At 29.4% G+C, this 22,935-nt stretch overlaps 6 protein-coding genes across 6 annotated transcripts in view; 4 read left to right on the top strand and 2 right to left on the bottom strand.

Annotated features, from left to right (window-relative positions):
* Positions 1-369: 369 nt before the first annotated feature.
* PGO_070690 (hypothetical protein, conserved) lies at positions 370-2,936 on the top strand (the record flags this gene model as incomplete). The annotated part of the gene is made up of 2 exons (XM_028686942.1): positions 370-529; positions 697-2,936. 2 exons carry the CDS (start codon positions 370-372, stop codon positions 2,934-2,936), a joined length of 2,400 nt encoding a protein of 799 aa, XP_028542743.1.
* Positions 2,937-3,077: 141 nt separating this feature from the next.
* On the bottom strand, positions 3,078-4,836 carry PGO_070680 (transporter; the record flags this gene model as incomplete). Its single annotated transcript, XM_028686941.1, has 2 exons — positions 3,078-3,169; positions 3,318-4,836. 2 exons carry the CDS (start codon positions 4,834-4,836, stop codon positions 3,078-3,080), a joined length of 1,611 nt encoding a protein of 536 aa, XP_028542742.1.
* A 1,125-nt stretch (positions 4,837-5,961) lies between these two features.
* PGO_070670 (tRNA pseudouridine synthase) lies at positions 5,962-8,572 on the top strand (the record flags this gene model as incomplete). The annotated part of the gene is made up of 8 exons (XM_028686940.1): positions 5,962-6,018; positions 6,636-6,727; positions 6,930-7,124; positions 7,313-7,400; positions 7,560-7,618; positions 7,782-7,869; positions 8,045-8,145; positions 8,350-8,572. 8 exons carry the CDS (start codon positions 5,962-5,964, stop codon positions 8,570-8,572), a joined length of 903 nt encoding a protein of 300 aa, XP_028542741.1.
* A 1,137-nt stretch (positions 8,573-9,709) lies between these two features.
* Positions 9,710-11,452, top strand: PGO_070660 (ribosomal RNA methyltransferase; the record flags this gene model as incomplete). Its single annotated transcript, XM_028686939.1, has 1 exon — positions 9,710-11,452. One exon carries the CDS (start codon positions 9,710-9,712, stop codon positions 11,450-11,452), a length of 1,743 nt encoding a protein of 580 aa, XP_028542740.1.
* A 1,572-nt stretch (positions 11,453-13,024) lies between these two features.
* Positions 13,025-22,087, top strand: PGO_070650 (hypothetical protein, conserved; the record flags this gene model as incomplete). Its single annotated transcript, XM_028686938.1, has 17 exons — positions 13,025-13,123; positions 13,267-13,371; positions 13,531-13,744; positions 13,892-13,968; positions 14,103-14,213; positions 14,318-14,360; positions 14,502-14,633; positions 14,795-14,843; positions 15,022-15,106; positions 15,483-15,572; positions 15,805-15,899; positions 16,063-16,217; positions 16,502-16,599; positions 16,821-17,015; positions 17,175-19,438; positions 19,732-20,371; positions 20,561-22,087. The coding sequence occupies 17 exons, from the start codon at positions 13,025-13,027 to the stop codon at positions 22,085-22,087; spliced, it is 5,979 nt and encodes a 1,992-aa protein (XP_028542739.1).
* A 766-nt stretch (positions 22,088-22,853) lies between these two features.
* Positions 22,854-22,935, bottom strand: part of PGO_070640 (hypothetical protein, conserved) — a gene marked incomplete at both ends in the record, with an annotated part of 585 nt that continues 503 nt past the window's right edge. Inside the window, one exon of the mRNA XM_028686937.1 lies at positions 22,854-22,935. This exon is cut by the window's right edge and continues 503 nt beyond it. Within this exon, the coding sequence (XP_028542738.1) occupies positions 22,854-22,935 (82 nt within the window).

Raw genomic sequence — 22,935 nt, 5'->3', positions numbered from 1 at the left:
AAAAAGATTGAAGAAATTTATCTCAGTACATTTTTTACCCCATCTACACTGCACAGAAAATGCAGGGGGGGAATACACAGAATTTTTGTTCTGCATATAAGACAAATATTCGCGGATTATAAGAGTTATAACTGTATTTAATATATCACATAAATTATGTGCACACATACAAATATTTTTATCGAATCGTGTAATGATGGAAACAGTTTGAAAGCATAAAATCTTCAATGAGGTGTTGATGGGTCTTATAGATTAGTACGATTATTTGCGCTATTCACAATGCACTTGAAATTGTTTTTTACATTACGTCTATGAACTTTCAGTTCTGCAGATTTCCTTTTCTCACAGATGCCACTTCCTTAGAGGAACATGCTTAATGTTTCCACATACGTCCCTTATATATACAAATGCTCAAAGGGAAGCAATTTTTTCAAATTTTACAATCAAATAAAGACAAAAAGCTACTCCGATTTACTTAATTTTGCCAAGGGAGTGTATATATACTTGTGCAGAAATTCCCGCAAAAATGGTAAAAAAAAAAAAAAAAAGAAAGACGGGAAAAAATGACCCACTCAGGAGGCACTCTTTTAGATTATCATTGTCAACATAATACACGAAGATTTGCTCACAATTTTATCTAGACATATTTTTAAATGCATTTTTTTTTTTTTTTTTTTAAACATTTTCCATTTTTAGATGACATGTTTATAAATTTTTCCAAAAAATTATTTAGAGAAATTCATGTGAAAAAATATTCAGAGAAGGACAAGAAAGACCTATGCCTATTAATGTTGTTATATATGAGATGCAAAAAAAGGTGTAAAACGTTTATACTTGGGAAAGACATAATTAAAAGCATAAAGTACGCAATTGAAGAAAATTTAGATAACTTTGATGAGGATGACCTCTCAACAGTTTTGAGTTTTTTAAATTGCACAGCGAATAATAAATTATATGTACCATATGGTACAGTAAAAAGCAAAGTAAATGTAAAAATTACAACAAAAATTATTCATCGAAGTGCTAATTATTTGCACAATTTTAAGCAGACAAAAAATTTGTGTATATTGTACAGTTATTTATGTAGAGAGAATATAAGTGTCAAATTACATAATAGTATCTTAAAGCAAATTTTTAGCGATATAAATCGCTGTGAAGACACTGATTTAACGAATATAATTTTCAACTTTTATTACATTAACAGCTTTTTTTTTAAAAATTTTTTAAACAAAATATGTGAGTTCTTTGCACATGAGGAAGAAGAAAAAATCGGAAAAGGAGATGAACGAAGAGAAATATTTTTCTCATGGAAAACAAAAAATCAGAATGACAGCATAACTGAAATATGCAAAAGTAGAGATGGTAAAAAGTTGTTGAAAAAGAAATATGAAATTGTGCCTTCTCATGTAGAATGTTCAGAAGAAATCCATTCATACAATAATGAGTATGCACACATTTGTGCATCTATCCCGTCTTACAAGTGTGACATGTTAGGATATAAGAAGGTGGATATTAATATGGAATGTGCAAAACCATTCCATTATATGACTTGTGGCAAGATATTCAATATCTACAACTGCAATATATTTCTGTACGGATTTATAAACAATTATAACAAAATTTTTTTAAAGAGGAGACTACAAAAATTAATAGATCGATGTAATTTTATTGATAACATTTGGAAAAACTGCAGACTTATGTATGAGTTTTACTACTATTTTGAATATTATATTAGCAGAGGAGTGAGGTACGAAATAAATTTAGATAGAGTTAGATGCATTACAAGAAACAGACACATCTTTGATATGAATAACGCCAAGCTGTATAGCAATATTTTCTATTCAGACAATATACAAATTTTCATATATATATACAAAAATGGAGTTCACTATTACAAATATTACTTTGATGCGTGTAGGATGTTTTTGGATAATCACATACTGCATTTACTCCAAAGGGAAATAACTAGAAACGTTGAAGAGTTGCAAAAGGAAGGAGATATACGAAACAAATATGGAAAGAAAACGCGAATAAATAACAAACATATTTATCTTCTGCTGAACGTTTTAAACCAGATGAATGTACAAAACGAGAAAACATTTGACTTAATATTGAGAAATTTTAAGCGAAACGAAAGGGACTATTCGCTGAAGACCAGCCTACTGCTGTTGCAATTTTGTCATTCACATTGGAGAAAAAACGATGCATATCATGCTATATACACACACATAATGAAATCTCTAGATGATCATACATTTTATGATAGCACCTTCATACCAAATAATTATGGTATTTTATTTTTCCCTCCGTTTTTGGTTAAGGAAGAAATATATAGAATATACATTGTTGTATTTTTAAAAAGTGCCAAATATTATTTAAAGAGAAATAAAAAAACACAAACATATAAGTTAAGTGACGAATTACTATATTTTGGCATATGTTACAACGTATTATGGAGTAAAGAATATGAAAAGGAATATGAAAATAAACATGAAAATAAACATGAACATGAACATGAAAATGAACATGAAAATGAGCATGAAAATGAGCATGAAAATGAGCATGAAAATAAGCATGAAAATAAGCATGCAAATGAACATGGACAGTTTTTTTTAAAATATTTTAAATTAAAAGAATTAAGAAAGATTTATGAATTTCTTCACGAATTTGAAAAAATAACAAAAAAAAATTCCTTAAATTTAAATGGGACAACAAGAACAAAAAAAAAAATAGACATATTTTATTTTTATCTTAAAACGGATGACCTGCAAAATCTGGTAAATTATGTTGAAATTTCCCAGCGTCAAATTCAAAATGTGTGCATAAATTTTTTGAACTTTTTTAATATACACCGGGACTGTTCTCATGTATACAAGAATTATGGCGCGGACTATTATGCCCCATCTATTGCACCCCCTATAATAGTGCGCATATGATGTAGAGAAGGTGCGATTATGCCTTTGTGTGCATTTACCATTTTTCCTGTCAACCTAGCTAGCTATTCGATTAGCTAGCTAATTAATCAACAAAATTTTTTTTTTTTTTTTTTTTTTTTCTCACCCGTGTATTGTATCCATTTAGCTAGCTTGTAATTTCCTCATGGCATACTCGTAAGCAAACCACGTGATGGACGTTGCGGGTATAGTCTTCAATAAATTAACATAAATGCCTAAGAAGAAAAACGAAGAGAAAACATGTATAATGAACAAGATGATGGGTCAAACGTACAATCATTTTTCATGTAATTAAAAGTGGTAAATATGGTTTGTATTATACGAGAAAATATCGTTAGTACATATATAAACGAAATATTATACCTCGGTAGAGGGACTTAAATCCATAGACCTTGATGTTATACAGAATAAAGCTGCAAGACTTAATTTTCGTCCTTTCGTTATTCAAATAATTTGTAGTTATTTCATTATTAAGTGTTTGCATGCGCGTACGTAATACGAGAAAAGGATAACTAACAATTTGGGCAATAAACGAACTTGTTATACCAAAAAAAAGGAAAGATAAGCAATTAACATTTTTTATGCGATAACTGCAATAGGAGCATTCTGGTTTGTTCAGATTATTTTCTTTTTTATATTCATAATTTATGTTATTCCAATTATATGTAGAATTTTCTCTAAAATATGATAATATTTTTAGTGGGTTATACTTAAAAAGTGTATTATCGTTGTGATTATCATTATCCCTGCTGCTGTTGTATGCGATTTGAAAATTTTCATCCTTCGTGTTATTATACCCCTGTGTATCATTTTCATGTTCCGTACTATTTCCATTTCTGACGCAGTATGTGGAATGAATATAATCTTTGTATAATGAAAAAAATATATACTTTAAATAATCATATATACTCATATTACACCCTGAAAATAAGATAACACCATACATGTGCATAGAAAGACCATTGTAAAAATTTCTCCATCTTTCGTTTTTATATATATTGTAAAAACATTTCATAATTCCACTATGGTCATTTTTATTTGATACAATTAACCTCGTTTTGACTATTTCGAGGGGGTATATAAATAATGCTGCTATAACTCCACTTGAGCTTCCTATGATGAAACGAATGAAAAATGGGATGTCTATATTTTCATTATCGTTCATGTATTTTCCATTCTTACTATTTGCATCACCTTCGTCATTCTTACTGTTACTGTTACTATTGCTACCATTATTGTAATAATTATACACATTAACTTTCATGAAGTCGTAAGAATACATTTTTATAGATAACTCTGGAATTATCTTCACAATGTTTACACAATTTCCCCTGAAGAAGCCACATACTATTCCGTCTTTTTTAATGATTTTGAAAATTTCATAAATGGGTAAATTATTCGTTACTTGCATTATATATTTTACACGATCTAATGGTGCAGTAATTGTTCTTGACATAATACCAGCAAAAGTTGAGCTCAAAATGCTATTTATGGCATTTTGTTTATCTATAAAAATATTATATTTTTTTAAAATTTGCTTTTTATTTGGATTGATGCTATTAATAATATATTGCTCTTCTTTAGAGTCTTCTATGTCTTGTTTATTTTCTTTTTTTTCATATTTGCGTATGTTGTAGGTATTTCTCTTCATTACAGAATTATTATTTCCTGATATGCTCGTGTAATTTTCTTTATTTATTTTCTCTTTTTTATCATTATAATCATAGTTAAGGTTGTGTGGATCGTTTTCCTTTGTTATTATATTCCTTTGTTCAATGTGATCATGACAAAACTCGTCATTGTTTTTTCTTCCATTCATTTCTTTTCCTTTAGACATATTTTCATCTGTTTCTTCATGTGTGTTCGTCTTTTTCTTCCACATAAAATATAATCTATTTTTCTAAAATGCTTGTTTAAATTAAACCTTGTCCCTCAAAGAAGTCATGTTCAATTTCAGTTGGTAATTTTCCCCTTATTCATTTCTCTCTCTATATATATATTTATCTTCTTCCTTTTCTCTACCTATCTATCTCTCTTTCTTTCTCTCTCTTTTTTTTTTTTTTTTTTCCCCCGTTTTCTTAGCTATTCTGGTTAACCGAAATACATAGGTCATGGGCTTCGTGCCAATAAAAAGTGTGGAGTGACTAGTTGATGATCTTACATTGAGATGTATGTATATTTACATATGTACATATATGCACAAAGATAGCAAGCATATTAAAGGTGGGATGTGGATCTGCCAGAAATTTCCATTTACATTATGCTGTGTTGCATTGAGCCAGTTTTAAACTCGCATTTTTTTTTTTTTTTTTTTTATGAGCCTGCTTTTTGTACAAAAATGTTTAATTATTGAAACGTGTTATAATGCATATTGTATTGTGTATTTATTATTCATTTCTTTATTTTACTTTTTCTTTTTTTTTTCCCCCCCTTCCAAAAATTGACGCGTTTATTGTTTTGTGCTTTTTCAGGACGTAACATTATTATAGTTGAGAATTTAGCTTTTAAACCTATCCATTTTCTCGAGGTCTGTTGACTCTACCATTTGATTGGCGGGTTTATAGATATTTTTCTTTTTTTTTTCTCAACATTGAAGAATGTGAATTTATATAGTTACATAATAACACAACGTTTGTTTTGTTCATTAACACGCAATGGCGATGGTGCACATGCATGATTTGGTAACGCACGAAAAGTTAGGTGAGGGAAAAAAAAAAAAAAAATGACCTAAATGTGAGTTGTAGCGTTTCATAAAAGTGACATATTATGGAGTGAGAAATATTATAGAGTAAAATATTATAGTGTGACACATTTCCAGGCTCCCTTCAACGTGCCCAATGAAAAAAAAGAAAAAAAAGTTTATTTTCATGTGAAAAGTTGACCAGAACAGTTACTTTTATTATGGGTAGAAGAGGGCATAGCAACTATTCTGAAATTACAGGATTATTACTACCATTTTGCCCCAGAGCGTTAAGATGACCCAGTAATTACCAGGAATGTTAATAAAATGGAAGAAACACACAAATTCATAATTTTTTTCTCTTACATAGGAATTGGGTTTAACGTATAAATTTCTATTCGAATAAGAGTGCAGCAATTTCGCATGCATGTGTATGTATTTATGTATGCATGTATGTATATGTGTATATATGTATATATGTATATGTACGTATTTGTTCACACATGCGAAATATATGCATTCCTTGAGTGACCTTCTGTGTGGTCCTATTTTGTAAAATGAAACAATTTTTCATACTGCACATGCACAAATGCGTCTACAGGAGTATGTTCACACCTTTAAATATTAAAAGATGTGGACAGAGCAATCATGGCTATACATGTGACTTATTAATTTTAACCGTTTTTATCCTTTTTAACAGTTTTATCCATTTTAACAGTTTTATCCATTTTAACAGTTTTATCCATTTTGACAGTTTTATCCATTTTGACAGTTTTATCCATTTTGACAGTTTTATCCATTTTGACAGTTTTATCCATTTTGACAGTTTTAACTTTTTTTTTTTCTTTTTTTTTTTTTTTTGATATTCCCTACATTCGCTTCCTTGTCCATTTTGTTATTGTGTCATGTTGCCAAAGGGCAGTGCACTACAACTTTCGAGTGAACACCATATATAATAAACGCTCGTCTCATTTTTGTTGAAAAAAAAAAAAAAATTACAGGGATCCGCTTACCAAAAGGATAATAGTAATACTGTAGAAAACAAACTGATAGACAACTTATATGCATTAAATTTAATCCCCAGAATTGACTAGTATGATTTATTACCACTGCGCGAAGTTATGTGCAGAAGAGCATGTGTGTATGTATAAGTAAATCGTTATCATTTTTCATTTTTCAAAAAATTAATTTATTATATTTTTTCCAATTGTAACCCATTTCCACTTTAATCATCCATGTATTGTTGCCAAATTGTGTCACATCTTCTGGATATATATGCTCCCCTTTCCTTTTAGTCCATTTTCGAGAGTTTCAAGAACAGATAAGGGTGTTTCAGCACGCATAAACGCGCTGACTATAAGGCTGAGAATTAGACACTCACATTTGTCTATACATGACATTCAAAGAATATATGTTAAAGAGTTAAATAAAAAACTTAGGAACATACAAATCCTTGATATTCGCCATGTGCCCAACTTTTTTGATGCACGGTAGAAAAAAAGCAAAAAAAATAATAAAAAAAAATAATAAAAACAAATAAGATTAAATAAAAAAAAAAAAATTGTACACTGAAATTTCCTGCCTCTTCAAGAAATTTCTCATTCTAGAATCTTCCTATTTTATAACATTTCTCATAATCTAATATGTGTCTACCTACAACACATGGTCCCCCATTTAGGCTTAATTGCATACATAGAACATATGTATATTTTTTCATCAATAAAAATTACAATTTTGAACGAATGAATGAGGCCTCCAATTTGTTTGTACGACAAAAAAAAAATATATATATATATATATATATATATATATATATATATATATATGTACATATACACACATAATGACGAAATGTTTTACTTCTATTTTCCATTCCCACATCACACACATATTTTGCTTTGTAACAACTTTTCATGCGTTCTCAGATAGGAAAGCGCGATTTTTCAAATTTCTGCAAGAAGAGGAAAAATAACACATGCTTTAAGTAAGAGAACCTAATAAATAAATGTGTTTCCTTGATTTCCATAAAACCCTGAACAACATGACCACATCGCTACTCCATGTATATGCAATGGGCACATGGACGAACTTGTAAAAATAAATTTACATTTCCAAATCGTACTTTCCGTTTTTTTTCTATCGAATAGAAGGGTCATTTTAAAGTTCGAAATCAGGAGCATAGATAAAAATTTCTATTATTTTAAAATAAAAGGAACGTCCTTCCTATATAACCAAGTAAGAGTGGTTAATTCCTTAAAACAGTTTAGATCCACTTCAAAACGAATGTTTGCATGCACACACAGGAGTTTCATTTTTCTATTTGTTCACCTCGGACTCAGTTTCTCTTTGCTAGAACTTCATTTTATTATTTTTATTTTATTTTTTTTTTTTGTCATTCTCCCTTTGCCAGATTAGACATATGGTTGCTACTATTTTTCAAGTGGGGAAAGGGGAACTTGATCTGAAAGACCTAGCCGACATGCTCAACAATAATTATTGCAGGAATAAAAAGTAATAAAAATTAATATAACAAAGTGGATTAACATGTGTTTGTATGTGGGCTTATTCATATGCCTCAGTTCTCAAACCTTGTGTGGTGAAATAAAGAAGCATACAAAAGACATGTGTGTTTCATATGCATCCACAAATACATGTATAAGCAACCTTTTTTTTTTTTTTTTTTTTTTTTTTCACGTTGACTTAATATCACTAAAGCTACAAAATAGCAGATGAAAACGGATTGCTACTACATTCCTTCAAATTCAGTGATCTTAACTTTAACATAAAAATTGATAACGTTATATTTACAAATATTATGAACAAGTACATACAAAATGCTGTGCTTTTAGTTTCCCTTTGTTATCCTCTGAAGATCAAGAACCCAAGTGACAACTTTTTTCAAGATATAGATGATGGTCAAGAGGACTATCCTTCTTAGTTTGTTTCGTCTATATGGTTGTTAAAAGCTACAGTGATGTAAGACGGGAGAAGAACTTACAAATGTTCAAGTTTGTACCATATGAACTTACAGCCTTCCCCACCCCTCTGATATCTTTCCCTAATTAAGCCTTTTTATTTTTAAGTTTTTTTTTTTTTTTTTTTTTTTTAATTTATATTTGTTTCACTTTAACAACTGTATGTAGAATTTCATTTTACGATTGTTCTCCTCACAATGTGATAATAGTTGGGGAAAAAAAAAACTTTTCAAAATTATGACCTTTACGCTTTTGCATGGCATGGAAGAATAGGTTGGTTAAATTATTTCAATATATTATTACCACATCTATGCTTTATCATTACTGTATCTATTTTTTATAAATTTTTTTTTTCTTTTTTTGTACATTAAAAAGTAATGATGGCTACGCCAATATGTGCCGTAAACTTGTAACTATTTTGTAAGATTAAAGGATGAGTAATTTTAAATAAACATAATTAAAATTAATATTGATAATTTTCATGTTGTACAAAATATATAGATATATATATATATTTTTTTAAATTTTCTGTATATTTTTATTCATTGCAAGAGCAATATAACGAGGTAAGACGAAAAGTATGAATATTTTAAAGTTCGCAACAATAACTAAGCACAGGGGAAGAGGGTCACATTTTTACTTAATTACACAACTTATAGATGCATAACTTTGTAGTGTTCCCTTTTTTGTAATACATGACCCCGTCATTCAGGTAGTAGATACGTATGTATGTATGTTTGTATATACTTATATATTCATATATATATGTTTATATATTTACCTGCATACAGAGATGCACATTTCAGAAAATATACTACCTGAAACTAATTTTATGAGTGATTGTATGAAGTTCTCTCCCTCCTCGTCTCTCACGACAAAATTGAATTTTTTTTTTTCTTTTTTTTAATCTTTCACAAGCAATGTTAAACTCTCGTAGCTTGAAGTCGTAACTTTTTTAGAGTCAAAGAATTTCTCTTAATAAGGTTTCATTTTCCCCATTATTATCAGGTGAAAAGTTTTGGGGTGGGTACAGTAATATAAAAATTGCCCAAGAAGAGACGAGAACCACTATGAGAAGAAGCGGAGGGAATTGACTGAAAATGGGAAAACTAAGCAAAGATAGAAGAGATATTTACTACCGAAAGGCAAAGGAAAACGGATATCGGGCAAGGAGCTCTTACAAACTAATTCAGATAAATGAAAAATTTGAAATTTTCAAATTATTTGATCCAGAAAATTGTGATAAGAACTTGAACGAATTAATACATATGTACAATGAACAGTTTTGCTACAACATAGTCGATTTGTGTGCAGCCCCTGGTAGCTGGTCTCAGGTTCTTAAGAACATCTGCCTGTACAACTATTACCAGATTTTGCATTTTGTGAACAAAAATCATCAGAATCCAACTGAATATGTAGAACATGAAAATTTTATAAGCAATTTTTCTCTGTACGTTAATTTTAATGATACATTAGAAAAGAGAATAAACAACTTGAAGAAAAATGAAAAGATAAAAAAACCAAAAATAATAGCTGTAGATTTACAAGAAATTGGAAATATGAATTACATAAAAATTATACAAGGTGATATAACCAAAACATCAACTGTACAACAAATTTTAAAATGCATGAATGATGGAAATGATTTAAATGGGAAAAGAACTCAGGTGGGACATGGAGGAATCGACGCGAATAGTGATGACAGCAATGGTTTTAACAATAATCAGTTAAGCATTATGGGAAAGAAGGGTGATAAATTAAATATGCATAATAAAGAATATAAAGCTACCTCCACATATGCACATGCTGTTGTGAGCGATGGAGCCCCAGACATAACTGGTATGAATGACATAGATGAATTTATTCAGTCGCAACTAATTCTGTCAAGTCTGAAAGTATGCTGTTCTGTTTTAAAAATAGGAGGAAATTTTATTAGTAAAATATTTCGAGGTGAACATACAGGTTTATTGATTCTACATTTAAATAAATTCTTCAAAAGAGTTTATGTATGTAAACCTCAAAGTAGTAGATATAAAAGTCTCGAATCTTTTCTTGTTTGCTTAAACTTCTTCATGCCTCCGTCCAATATTACACCTCTGAGTAATCATACGGAAGAAAAAAAAATTATCAATCAAAATATAACACAAGAAAGACTTCGAAAATTGCATGTAAAGCTAATTAATGAAAAGGACGATGAAGGGAAAATTCGTAAAAATAACAAAACTTTGGGGAGACATACAAAAAGTGATGGAACAAGTGAGGAAGGAATTTGTGTCAAGGGAGAGAATTCAAATGATGAAAGTGGATATGATAACCAAACCGAATCTGACGGGTATAATATGTATGACGGAGAAAATGAAAACAATTTGGAGGATATAAATGAATATAATACGAGCAACGGGGATGAAATGAAAAACAAATTAGATTGTGATGAAAGGAAAAACAAATTAGAGAGTGATGAAGGAAAAAACAAATTAGAGATTGATGAAAGAAACAGTTGTGATACCTCATGTAGTCATAATGTAATAAAAAAAAAAACCTCAAACAACAGTTTAAAGAATAAAAACATTGATATATTTAATTTTTACTGTTCTGATAGCAGCGAAGAAATTAAGTATTTCAATTCCGATGAAGAAGATGCTGTAAATGATTATATTTCATCAGAAGTTTTTATGAATGAAAAACTATTTTCCTTTGTTGCAACGCAAAATTATTACGATTCAGATAAATCTTACTTGTTGCCACAAAATTATGTTAGGCATGAGCCTCAGCTGATGCCACTGCAACCCCCTTATATGTTATCTTTACAGAAGAAAAGACAAGAAAATAAGAAGGTATCATAATTATACTCAGTTTTCCTTGATCGTATAAATTGGAGGTGAGCGGATAGACGCCACAGATCTTCTTTTACATAACCTTCAAATATGCAAAGGATGTGAATACATATTAATCATGGGAAAATGTTTAAAAAGTAAACATTTACATATATTTGTATACATTTACCAACATTTCAGATGCCAATTTAACCTGTTTACTCGGATGTGTGTGTAGAGGTGAAAACATTTTTAATACGGTGAAAATAATAGCCTCTCCAAGTTTTGCTTTAAAGTGCTCCTTTATTTTTATTTTTTTTTTCAAAGTATATAATTGATGGAGGCTTTTTTATGCTTAAATAATAAATAGCTAGAAAAGGCCCACTGTATGTTATATATTTCCTTTAATTTCTTAACCCTGTGGCAATATGAAAAATGAAGTTACAATATAACAATTGTTCTTATGTCTGTTTAAAAAAAGTGTTGCATTAATTTGTAACCTTGCAACTGATAATTTGATATTACTCGAATTTTGCGCAGCATTTTATCATTTTCTTTTATTTCGTTCTTCGTTTTTTTTTTTTTTTTTTTTTTTTTTTTTTTTTTTTTTTTTTTTTTTTTTTTTTTTTTTTTTTTTTTTTTTTTTTTTTTTTTGTTGTTGTATCTAACTTCTTTTACCTTTATTGTCTAACTAGATTCAACATAACCCAACAATTTTAAAGGACACACAAAATTTGGCAAAATAATTATCTGTTAATCTGTTTCAGTATCACATTGTTCTTTATTCCCTTGTCTATGAGGCTAATAACATAACGTTGGCAACTCGTAGATAGTTTTACTTGAAAAAAAAAAAAAAAAAAAAATGCTCAACTCTAGCTATAAAAAAGAAAAAATACTGAAAAAGGAATACTTTTTTTTTTTTTTTTTTTTTTTTTATTTATTTCTGACATGTACATATTTTTTTATAAAAAAAAAATGAAGAATGTTGTGGCACATTCAGTTAACTTGTGCATTATCATGTAAAACATTTGTTTTATTTTATTTCGCATACATCTATAATATATTTTTAAGTGTTCCAAAAGAAAATGTGTATTTCTTTAACAGTGCAACTTAGCGCGAAAATGTATTAATGCACTTTCCCACATTTTTTACACTTTATAAAGGTGCATATAAGTGCAAAGATGTCATATTTATAAAATTTAATGTCATTGCAGATGAGGAGATAAGGGTGGGGAAACGTGTGCTGGAAAAGGAATTAGTATGGTTTTATAAATGTAGCACAATGGATAAAGAGAGGGGAAGTGAGAGAGGTTGTTTTTTTTAAAATGACCTAAAAAAATATAAAAAAAAAAAAAAAAAAAAAAAGCAACATCATTAATAAGAAGATTTTAACTATATTAACAATCACATAGAATACATGGCGTTAGCAAAATATATATTCACATACATTCATACATAGCAAGTGAAGTCACAAAAGGAATTGTCTTTCTTGTTTCGCTCCAACACACAGTTGGGTGTAGCAGTATGTAACATCATAAATCAAAACCTGTAAAAGAATGTTTCCCCTTTTTTTTCTTCCTTGAATGAGAAAAAATAATAAAAATGTCTATTAACAACTTTGAATTTAAAAGTCATTTTGCACTGAAAATAAAATTAAAATCGTTGAACCTTTACTGCGAAGATTTCAACAACGTGTTAAAGGTATTGAAAAATTATTGATACAAGAAAAATGATTTTTTTCAAACGATATATATATATATATATATATATATTTTTCTTTTTTTTTGAGTTTTAGGGATATATTTTTTATTATTTATCGCCTTTTGCCTCTTTTCCACTCTTAGTTAAAATTCAGAATTTATTATGATGGAGAAGACGAGAGAAAGACATACCTATCCCAGGAAAGGACTGGGATCATAGAGATACTCAATGGGGACTGTAACATGATGGTACTTTGTGTCCACAGAATAAGAGAATATGTCTAAAGAATTTCACACCAAAAAAAAAAAAAAAAAAAAAAATATATATATATATATATTTCCAACGCAATATTTATTATCATTTCTTCAATTGTATAAAACTTCTTCCTCCTTCCTCACTAATTGCAGCTCAAACATAATATAAACAAATCTTTCTACTTACCAATCGTGTGTCTGAAGGGAGAGAAATGTCCTCAATTCATAAATATTATTTGTAACATAGGAAAAAAAAGAAAAGACCTGGGATTAAAACTATATCTGAGTAAAAATTATTCTTTTTTAAAGCATTATGGCTCATATAAAGTGTATAATCTATATGACTGCAACAGCGGTATTGCAAAAGGTTGAAAATGAAGAATCAACAAATAATGACGCACATATATATATATATATATATATATATATATATATATATATATTATTTTTTATTTTTTATTTTTTTATTTTATTATTATTATTTTTTTTTTTTTATGTTCCCACTATTTGATAGGACACCTGGAATTGGCATTAGACATAGTCAACTACAATCACCCTTTACCCTACTTTGGGAAGAAACAAATTGAAATGGTAAAGTTTATCTCAAGTGCATTTGCATTCATGCGTCTAACACTATAGTCATGTATCATAAAAAATGTATGTATGTATGTATGTGTGTATATACATATATGTGTACATCTGCTTTTCATCTTGCTTATGTATAGGGGTTGGATGATCACTACTTGTTAGCTACTGAAATTTCGATTAGCAAGCTATGGAAGGAGATGCTGATACACAGCACGGATAGGGATACCGATGCTTATATAGAATCTTTTGTAATTTAATGAAAGAAAAACGATAAAAAGAAGAAGTTTGCATCATTTATGATCAAAACCATTTGTCTTCATTAAAATATTCCCCATTTAACGTCTTCTTGTAGAGAATAATTCCGGAAAATAACTTAAGCAGAGTTCAGGAGATGAGTAAAGAATGAAAAAAAAAAAAAAAAAATAAATACCAAATGGTGAACAACATCACAAAGTGGTAGAAAGATTTTAAAATGAAAAAATCTTCAAAATATTGCTACTATATATATATTTTTTTTTTTTTCTGGAACCGTTCAGGCAGGAATAATTTACTGAGTTTATTTCGTGGTTCCTCCAAGAATGCCTATGAAAAAGTACCATTGCCTCTAATATCATCCTCTAACTTGTTTAATTATTTTTACATGGAAGTTTGTCCACAGTATAAGAAAAGTAAGCGATGATATCTTCACAGTCAGAAAAAAAATATGTTTACACTTGTGTGCATGCAAGTATGTTTTTTTTTTTTTTTTCACTTGTTTGTATTATAGTATATCCCTTATCATAACATATTGTAACAATCTTATGATCTCTAAATTTTTGTTCCTCTTCAGACAAGCATTCTTGGTTAAGAATTTTTAATGACGTATACGACATGTACTTGTGTAGAAATATTCAAGTATGCAACATTGAGAGATTATACAAAAAATATAACCCAACAAAAAATTTCGCTTTATTTTTACTTATTTTCCTCCTCCAAAGAAAAAAAAAAAAAAAAAAAAAAAAAAAAAAAAATTACATGTCTATTATAAAACTGCATTAATTATTCACAGGGGAAAAGTATGTATGATGAGATAAGAGCATGTGCTTTATTTTTCTACTTGGAAAGCGCATTCATTAGGATGGCTGCAAACTTTGCAAAACACGTCATTATCCAAGAGTACACGTAAGGGAATAAATTCAAATGTGCTAATGTACTGGGAGTCATAAGATCAAGTGTGTATATATAATATTTTCTTAAATAGTAAAATATTATAATTTTTTTTTTTTGAACACGTTTCTAACCACATACAGGAAGTACACGTCTCCAAGATATGTTGACAAGCTACTTGTAGGTGAGTCCGAATAAAGACAAAAAAATAAAAAGAGATAATGAACTAAAATGATAAAATAAAGTAATGAAACAAAATAAAGAAACAAAATAATAGAATAATATAAATAAGGAAAAGAATTTATTTACCACTTGCAACTAACACTGTATATTCCCATTTCATTATCTAACACCTCAAAGGAAAATCACAGTATAAGGTAAACTTCGGTCACAACTTTAGATATAAAAAGATAACTGGAAAAAGCCCCTTGGATGTTTTTAAGTTCTTTGAAAGGGATGAGGTAAAATAGAAAAAAAAAAAAAAAAAAAAAAAAAAAAAGAAGAAGAAGAAGAAAAAGCAAAGAGATATAATTGTCTGCTCCATTGATCATGAATATATACAAGAGGTCTTTTTATGAGGATGAAATTTCGTTACGTATTTTTACTATATATTTTTATTTTATTTTTGGGAAAATATATAAATAAGAATGCGTGAAGACAGTTATTATATCTCTTTTGTCTCCAAACGTTCAGGTTTACGTAACAAATGATTCATATGTATTAGGGGAAGGTCTGATAGGAATTTTGATTTTTGGAGATGACAAAACGGATACAAGCCTTGCTTACAAGTAATAACCTATTGAAATTTTATTCGGAACGTTTTTAATGATGTAGGATAAAGAATCGATGTCTGTCATTTTGTGTGCTCTTGTTTTTATGAACATGTTTATAAGTCATTTCTTTATTCTCTTTTATTATTTTTATTTTATTTTGCTCTTCTTTCTCATTTAGGAAATATAATAGAGAACTGAAAGCTCATCAATGGATAAACAAAGGAATAGCCAAAGTTAAAAATCAAAATTTGAAAATATTATCGAATGCGTCACAAGGAGGCGAAGTGAATGAGACGGTTTCCTTGTCTTTGTTGTCCTTCAACTTGAGCACGCGTAAGGGGAGGCAAAAATGAGGAAAAAAAAAAAAAAAAAAAAAAAGAGAGAATGAGAGATACATATAAAAATAGAGATGTGTTAATTAAAGGGTCTAGCATAATTGAGATCTGTTCTTCTCTCCCATCTGACACCACTCCCAGGAAGGCTATACTTTCCAGTCTGATTTTATCACCCCTTCTATGCTATATTTCAAATGAAACAAACAGAAAACGAAGGAAAGATTAACTAGGAATCCTTTTCACGACACATAATACCCTGATTCTACTTTTTTTCTTATGTAGTGGTATCATATAAAGGGTTCAAAATGTATGTCATTCCATCTCCTGTTTTTCCTCTGGAGATAATGAGATTAGACCAAATCAATGTGGAACTCAAACACGTAAGTGTTCTGGAATTTGATTGCACCTCAAAAATTGGGGAAAAAAATAAGATAATTATAAATTTGCAAAAAAAAAAAAAAAAAAAAAAAATAATAATAATAATATAAGTAATAATTAAAAAAAAAGTAATAATAATAAAAGTAATAATAAAAAAAAAATAATAATAATACGTTATTATACTTCTGCATGAATCCACAAATGACACCTTGCCCATGTACAGGAACTGAATCTTTTGGAAAAGGCTATTCCCACGTATGGTCTACTGAAACTCGAAAACAGAAAGGATATATTCTTGACTCAATATCATTCGAAATATAATTACGTGTTTTACAATATCAATTCAATGTTAGCTCATTCGAATAAGAGACATTTCCCTCTTTTCGAAAATCCTGAGTCCGTAGCTTGCGATATGCAGGTATGAACCCACTGATCTTTATTATTACACACTGTATTTAAATGGAAAAATGAAAAATTATAGTTTTTATGGATTTACTTATTCACTTTTGTATATTTGTTGTTTATACATATATTTCTTATCTGATGCCTTGTCGCGGCAAACGTTGTTCATTCACAGGGGCAGAAGGACAGTGGGATATATAAAGAAAAGTATTTTTACTCAAATTACATAAAAGTGAGAAGAAATATTGATTTGTATCATGAAGATGTGTATGTAAATAGGAATGGAAAATCCATACATGAGAAGTATACAGATATACATATAAAAAATTGTGTAAGAGAAATTGAAAGCCTGTCTTTCAGTGTTCCATTTGATAGCATATCTCTAAAAATGCATTTACACAGTAGAGGAATAAAAATGAAACATCTTGGAAAAATGCTTAGTTTTGTATCCTTAAGATGGTTACATGATATGATCCTTAATGAAATTCTTATTCGTTGCATAAAAAGATATGTCTTTTCATGTATGCGTGAGATATGTATATTTTATAAAAAAAAAGTGAATCAATATTTGGCTAATAATTTGTTAAAAGGACAACGTAGAAATATGAAGAATACAGAAAAAAAAATTTCAGATTCGTATGAAAATTTTCACTTTTCTGTAGAATCAGAAAATTTGAGCGATGAGGTAGACGAATTTGAAGGACAAGGAATAAATCCTTGTTACTTCCCAAATGAGAAAAAAAATATGTACTCTTCAAAAACATTCTCTCAGGATAGTGAATATTATACGGGTTCTTCTGAATCTACCTATAGTTTATGCTCTCCAAATAATTGTGAGAAGAAACGGAAAATGTGCTCAAAGAAAAAAGCGATGAAGTCATTCATATGTATGAAGAGTATGCTTAGTAAGGAGGCCATATTGGAAAACCACATGTTTAGAGTTATTATGAGAGGAGAAGATGCAGATACCATCGACTCAACTGAAGATCGAAATATGAATAAAATTGAGCAGCATAATGATGCACTAAGTTGCGATTATGTGCTGAACAAGCTCCTAAATTTTGACGAATTCACAAAATACACCAACGCAAAAATGTACATATTAAAGAAGTCAAAATATATGAAGAAAGAACCACAAGAGAGTTTCCACATCATGCAAAAGAGATATAAAGGAAATGTCACCCTAATTGATATGTTCATAATTAACCTGTTCAATTTGATATTCACACAGAAGGATAGAAATGATTGCCGTCTCTTATCAGTGTTAAAAAATATATGTTCAAAATATTTTCATATTAGTTTGTGTAACACGATAGAAGAGTCATACAAGAATTACTTGTATGAAAATTTGCAAAAATCTTTGGGAATTTTTTTCTATCATTCATCCCTAGTAGAATATAGCAAGAAAAAAAATAAACTAAATAAAACTTTTTCTATGCACCATTTAAAATCATATAATTTGAAAATTAAAAGGTCATTAAATATTATGTACATAGATATACCCATGTATAGGTATATTCAGTATCCTGAAAGGATAAGTCTGAATATATCAAATGACAAGAAAAAAATTTTGTCCAATTTTATTTTTTTCACCTTAATGTATTATCATCATCATCTTAATGTAAATAACGAAGTGTACACAGAACAACTGCTCATGAATGAGTGGAAAATTAAGAAAAGTGGAAAAATGAAAAAGGAAGATCTACCAACTGAAAATGCTGGGATATATAAAACTCGATTAAACTCTCTTTTAGCATCAAAAGATAATATAACATTGTACAATAATTCAAATTACCTTACAATTTATGGTCTATTAAATATAATAGCATTGGGAATAAAGCTTGGTTTTTTCGAAGGTGCTCTTAAAATTTCTACTTCTTTTTTTCGATATATTCCAGAAAATAGTGTTATTTCTGTTCATGTTCGAATTATGTGGCTTTATATCTATGCGTTGAAGGAAAGTTATGACAAGATTGGAAATTTTCATAGAATCCAAAAATCAGATGAAAATATGATTAAGAAGTCATTTAGAACGGATAATTTGGACAATATACCCTACGAGGTGCAAAATAAACACAAGGTTGAAAAATTTACCAAAGGGTGTAGTAGATCTATACCAGGTAGGGGTATTTTCCTTTTTGATGATCAAGAAAGTGTGGACTGTGCAAATTACAGTGATTTTTCAACTGATATTTTTGAGGAAAAATCGATTTCTCATTTTAGTAAAATTTCAAGCGATTGTTTCGATCGCACTATTGATAAAAATCATTGTGAGAAAACTTTTCAGTGGTCTAATTTGGAGAAGGAGAATATTTCTTTTCGTTCTGGGGGCACGCTGGATTTGTACAAAAAGACGCATGAAATGTGTTCAACTATTTTGAAAAACTATTTTGTCTTTTTCCATCCTATATATTTGGATTTTTATCTCTCTCTGGCATGGTTAGACAAGGAGAAAAAATGAGGAAAAAAATGAGAAAAAAAAATGAGGAAAAAAAATGAGGAAAAAAAATGAGGAAAAACAGATGAACAGGTGAAATATGTGTTTTCTCTCTAGCAATTGCGCTAAGGGGCAGCTATTTTTGTTTTTCTCTTTGTATATTATACACTTGCACGTATGGACAGGGGGCCGTGATTTGCACTTCTCACACCTGCACGTATAGACAGAGAATCGTGATTTGCACTTTTCACACCTGCATGCGTGTGAACTTTTATTTTCTTTTTCATTTTTACAGGTACAACAAGAGTGTAAATAATTACTGTGAATTCTTGCTTCTCCTCAGAACTATAATTTTATTGCAACTGAATATGAGTTCAAAGAATTATGTTAGTGAAAAAGTAGAAAATGTAGTAAAACTAAGCGACAATTTTGAAAATTTAGTTTACTTTAATTTTGATATTTCTGCATATAATCATAGTAGTAAGAAGAATGAGAAAGAAGCAGGATCTAAATTCTTAGATAAGGTTAGAAACATATCAAGTTTTTTTCTGAATAATATATGTTACCCTCATGAGGATATATTTTTCTGCTGCAATATAGAAACAACAGCAAAGTATAGTACTGTTTTTAGCATCCGTTTGGGATGTACTGTACACTATTTTTTGAATTCTTTATTTTATTACTACAATAAAAATAGAGTAATTAGAATGTATAAGAATGAGAATTTTGTTATGAATGGATCACTTTGCTGCATAAATGTTTTGGAGTATGTACGAGACATTTTTAGATTCTTTGGTTCTGAAAATGTGTATGTTGCTAGAACTTCCCTTGATTTATCTCTCATGACTTTAAAGACATATTTTTACGAAATGATAGATTTTAGTGGTAATTGTTTGATTGCCTATGCACTGGCAAATGTACATCATGCGGAGAAGGTACGAGCAGAGTTATTCTTTCCTGGCTACATTTTTATTATGTGTATACTTTTGATGTGTTTTTTTATGAGTATACCCTTTTAGATGTAGAGGATAGAGGATAGGGGAGATGTCTCTGTGTTTGATATGTACATGTAAGTACACACGACAAGGACACTTTGGTTTCCCATTTTTTTTTTTTTTTTGCAGATTTTTCGTAAAATTTTCGGAATAAACCACATCGAAACATTGTACAGTCTGTATGTTCTGAGCATTATCTATTTGCATCTAAACAATGAAAGGAGCTTGTATATATTTGAAGAGATATGCTACTATTTGCTGAATTACAAGTACTCATATGATGAGGACAATGTAATTAATACAGTGTTTTGGTATATACCTGACTTGGTAGAAACACATGAAGGTGTTAATGGGAAGTTAGTTTTGAGGAAGAACAAAATAAAATGGTACCTTTTGCATATCTGGTTCAACATTTGTATAGGGGTAAAATATATACGGAAGATCCGAAAAATATTGTTTCTCTTATGTTGTGCTGAACGATGCAAGAGAAGAAAAAACAAATGTGGAAGAAGGAATCATGATAAGGATACTAAAGGAAATAATGAAAATAACATTTTTGGAAAAATTAATTCTTATTTTGACAAACGATGTGATAATATTCTTGGTGAAGGTGATACTCTTAGGGATTATTGTTTACAAAATTTCGATGAGGAACATTTATTTCCTTATGATCAACTTGTCTCATGCATACGTGGGTACAGATATATTTTTACAAAAGAAGAATTATTTATCCAGATGGATGAATATAACGATTTGTTGAAATATAACAAATGTGTGTTAAACGGAAATACAACCACAATAGTGGAAAATAATGAAAGAGCAACAAACACCATTCCAGGTATGCAAGATGTAGATAAAATTCGGTTATTGCCCTTACTATGGAGTCGAATCGATAAAAGACGTGTCAATACAAATGATATATTTTCAAACGGATTAGTAAAGAGTGATATGTGTTACAAAAATGAATTTGCGAATTATGAATATCATCCTCACTTTCGAAATGATGAGACTGTAGAAAATTATATAAAAAGTGAAAATTGGGACAATAATATAAATGGGAGGGGAAAAAAAAAAAAAAAAAAATCTGTCACAGATTATTATTTGAAAAAATTAATTAACATGGTAGAAAATCATGCTGAGTTGCTATATAAGGAAGAAAAATATGAACTCGATACTATGCTACATGTAACCAACAGGAAAAATAAAAATTATGAAAATGTATCACTAATCAAATTTTTAAAAATGCAAAAATTAAAAGTGAATAATAAAAGGGATGACAAAAAATTTTCTCTCCTTAAGCAGAATGACAAAATCATTTTTGATAATAGCGAAATCGATACTGTTTCTTTTTTAAATTCCAAAAACGGTGCTGACTATTCAGAAGATTCTTTGGAAAAGTCAATTAATACAGGAAGAGATTATCCAAATAGTGATAAAAGGGATAAGGGGAGGGTACATTATAAATGTGTTATGCAAAAAAAAAATCAGAATATACAGAAGGATGCCCTAATGGTGAGCAATGATGTGCATATCCTGATAAGCTTGATTTACCATTTTTTCAATTTTGAGAAGTTTCAGCAGTTTTATTCGAGAGAGACATATGGGGGGATAAAGCATTCAACAAAAGCAGAACAGCAGGTAAAGTACAGCGTGTAGATCGATCCAGTTGTGTGTGTCCATCCCTTTCCCATTCTGTATACTCAGCATTCCCATTCTGTATATACTGCATTGTCATCCTGTATACACAGCATTCCCATTCTGCATCCAGTGTGTGTTCACACGTGTACACCTTGTGTGCACTTTTTCTACGCCTGAACGTTGGAGTATTTTTTTTTTTTCCAGAAATCAAAATGAATGCCCATTTAGTAATGGACTGCATAGGGGTGATTCCCAAATTCTCTTATATGACCTAAGACGTATGAGGAAAATTTTAATGTCTAAAATTCAACCCGTACGCACAAAAATAAATTCATCCCCCAAATGGGAAGTGTGTACTTTTTTTTTTTTTTTTTTTTCTGTGCAATGTCAATTCCTGCTCCTTGGTCATTCTGGTGAGGAGCACTTTTCTGAAAAATTTTCTTGAAATATTGAAAGGGTCAAATATTGCAGGATGTGAAAACTGTGTACATTTTTTTTTTTTTTTTTTTTTTTTTTTTCATTTAAGTAGTTTCATTTTGAAATTGTCTCTTGTTTGCTTTTCTAACAAAGTTTATTTCATATGATCCGAAAAAAGAAAAAAAAAAAAAAAAAAAATCGAAATGGATTTTATAAAAACAGGAAATAAAAAAAGAAAAAATTACAACTGAGGTATGTATGGAAGTATGTAGTAGTATGTGTAGGGATTAAAAAGTTTTTGTTTTTCGCCCTTAGTTTCTTCCGGTTTTCACTTCTTAACTTCTTAACTTCCTCACTTCTGCACACATCATGTGAAAACCTTGAAAAATTTGGTGGCCTTGAAAATATCGCAATATCTGAAGTAAAAGTACTGATAAATGGCCTCCAAA

This window comes from Plasmodium gonderi, assembly GCF_002157705.1.
Source record: "Plasmodium gonderi DNA, contig: Chr07, whole genome shotgun sequence".
In the NCBI taxonomy this organism is placed as follows: Eukaryota; Apicomplexa; class Aconoidasida; order Haemosporida; family Plasmodiidae; genus Plasmodium; species Plasmodium gonderi.
Note: the sequence above shows the minus strand (reverse complement) of the source record. Positions and strands in the feature narration are given on the sequence as shown.